General features: G+C 45.2%; 2 protein-coding genes across 3 annotated transcripts in view; one reads left to right on the top strand and one right to left on the bottom strand.

Annotated features, from left to right (window-relative positions):
* The first annotated feature begins 420 nt into the window (after positions 1-420).
* Positions 421-1,182, top strand: LOC126581509 (vesicle transport through interaction with t-SNAREs homolog 1B). The gene is made up of 2 exons (XM_050245214.1): positions 421-768; positions 837-1,182. Exons 1-2 carry the CDS (start codon positions 637-639, stop codon positions 1,041-1,043), a joined length of 339 nt encoding a protein of 112 aa, XP_050101171.1. The 5' UTR covers positions 421-636; the 3' UTR covers positions 1,044-1,182.
* The window catches only part of LOC126581507 (protein suppressor of hairy wing-like), a 3,089-nt gene continuing 1,734 nt past the window's right edge, over positions 1,064-2,418 (bottom strand). For both annotated transcript variants that reach the window (XM_050245210.1, XM_050245211.1), the window contains 2 exons: positions 2,223-2,382; positions 1,064-2,149 (listed from right to left, as the gene is read on the bottom strand). In XM_050245210.1, coding sequence (XP_050101167.1) covers positions 1,249-2,149; positions 2,223-2,382 — 1,061 coding nt within the window. In that variant the 3' untranslated portion in view covers positions 1,064-1,248. The remainder of the gene's footprint in view (positions 2,150-2,222; positions 2,383-2,418) is intronic.

Here is a 2,418-nt window from a genome sequence, read left to right as displayed (position 1 = left end):
CCGCAAACATTCCTTGGGAAGGAGGACCGTGTAGGCTGTTTTATAGAGAAGATCGAATAGTAGGAGGGTAGAAAATGATGAAGGAAATACCTTTACGGTGGTCAGTGCCCACCGAAAGGAGGTGTATTCGTAGCGACCCGAAGGACGAATAATGATTGCCAGCGTAACCCACCCTTGAAGTTCCTACTAGTTCCATTCTAGTTTTCCGGTACGATTGCTTGGCGATTTTTCGACTAAACTATCGGATCCAAACGACCGAATCATTTCCCGGTGCAGTCCGAGCTGCTGTTAACCGTCGATTTGAACGAACAGCTTCTAATTCTGCTGAGTGGGCACATTTACGTTTGCAAGTCCGGGTTCAAATCAGTCGATTTTCTATCTCACTCTCGCGACTCAAGAGAGAACGAGAAGAGGCACCACTTTTGTAAACAATCCAGTAAAAATACTAACTAAGGATAATCGTAGGATTTTAAGTTAGTGCAAGATAGTGCCTTACATGCCCAAGGGTGCAGCCAAGAACCGCAAAACACACGCATCCGTAATCAGTCTTTTTCGCAAAGAATTTCCGTGAATCACCTCGAGTTTTTGAGACTTTGATACGCCTCCACAAACTTTATCAGTAAAAACTACGCGGAAATGGGGGACTACGATTGGACTGAGCATCATCGTCAGCAAGTTTTACAAGGAAGGCAGATATTGGAACGAACCTCCGCTAGCTTGGCCCGCTCGAACCAAATTGCGATCGAAACCGAACACACCGGCCATGAGGTAAGAAGAAAAGCGAGTCAGAATTCCGATATTTGATCACCCGATTATTATTACCGCCCTGTTTGCAGGTCATCTCGGAGTTGGAAGTTCAACGGGAATCGCTGCTACGTAGTCAAAGGAGGTTGGAGAATGCCAACGAACATCTCAGCAAATCGGGGGCCATCCTACGGGCGATGAAACGAAACGTTCTTTACAACAAGCTCATACTGATTTTGATAATCGTGATGGAGGTAGTGATCCTCGCCGGTATGATCTACTTGAGGTTTATCCACTAAAGCACCCCATGAGCAAGGTGTTAACAATTGTTATATGCAAACTATTGCTTTTATTATGATATACTTACATAATTAGAACCTCCATATTACATAACATTAACGTAAATATTCATTTAATAAAAAAAAATGTTTTAACACATCTCACTCCTGTGTTCGAAGGCCACTGTTTCCATCTTTACAAATTTGCAGCATCCGTCCATCGCGTCTATTTGCTTTTCAGAACATGCATGATGACCTCGTCCAAGGTATGATTATTAAGCAGCGCCTTCACGTCACCATCATCCATCGTCACGGAGAACAGGATTTTAGTGTTTTCACGCATACGCGTGGTATGATCACCCACCTCCTCGCCTTTAGCCGGTTGATGACCACAACGACTAATGACCCGAACCAGCACCTCATCGACCGGTGCTTTAGGCCAACCGAACTCCTTCAACATTTCTTCGCCGATCAGCATTTGCAGCAGTTCCGAAATCTTCTCCATGAGCATGGCATCGCTAAGGAAGATCGGTATGCTATCATCGTCCGGTTTTGTTTGTTTTGCTGGTACTGCACGAGATTTCACAGCACGCGCTTTTGTCGAATTCGGTTCGCGAACTGGCTCGACCTTCTCTGGCTTGATAATCGAAGATGAAGATGAAGATGCTGCCGTAGTCTGAACAACTTTTACTGTAGTTGAACGGGTACTGCGAATCTCATTTGCAACGGTCGGGGAAGTAGTTGATGTGTTCTCTGCTTTCATTTTCAGAATTGATTTTGTTAGCAATTCCGTTCGATTCTTTTTCACCTCAACTACGACAGGCTCCTGCTTAACATTAACCAACTCGGGAACAGTTTCGAGAATCTCATCGGCGTACTCTTGGTCACTATCAACGTCATCGCCTGTTATAATCGTAGCTGCTCCTGTTGTTTCGACCGATTCCTCTGCAACAACGTCCAACTCCATGAACTCTACACCTTCAGGAAGCATCGGTTCGGCCACCTGCTCATCCATCGACGTGATTTGATAGACCTCACCGTTGATCTCAACCATTGCTCCATTGGCTACTTCCGGACTAGCGACCGGAGACTCATCTTGTTGCTCAAGGAGCTCTTTGCAATCCACACTGTAAGACATTTAAAAAAAAACATAATATTTGACCGTTCTCAATTCCGTACAGCGTCTTGTTCGATTCTTACCGGTGCTTCGCTTTCATGTGGCGCACGAGGCAATCGGGTCGAATGAAGGATCCGTTACAGATTGTGCATGTGACCGGTTCCGGCTGGAGGTGCGTTTTCATATGTATCGATAGGGCCGTTTTCAGCGCAAATGTTTTCAAGCAAGTTGGGCACTGATAATCTAGGGTAGGAAAAAAGCAATCATTAAACATCTGCT

This window comes from Anopheles aquasalis, chromosome 2 (assembly GCF_943734665.1).
Source record: "Anopheles aquasalis chromosome 2, idAnoAquaMG_Q_19, whole genome shotgun sequence".
Classification (NCBI taxonomy): Eukaryota; Metazoa; Arthropoda; class Insecta; order Diptera; family Culicidae; genus Anopheles; species Anopheles aquasalis.
This window is presented reverse-complemented; position numbering and strand designations above follow the sequence as displayed.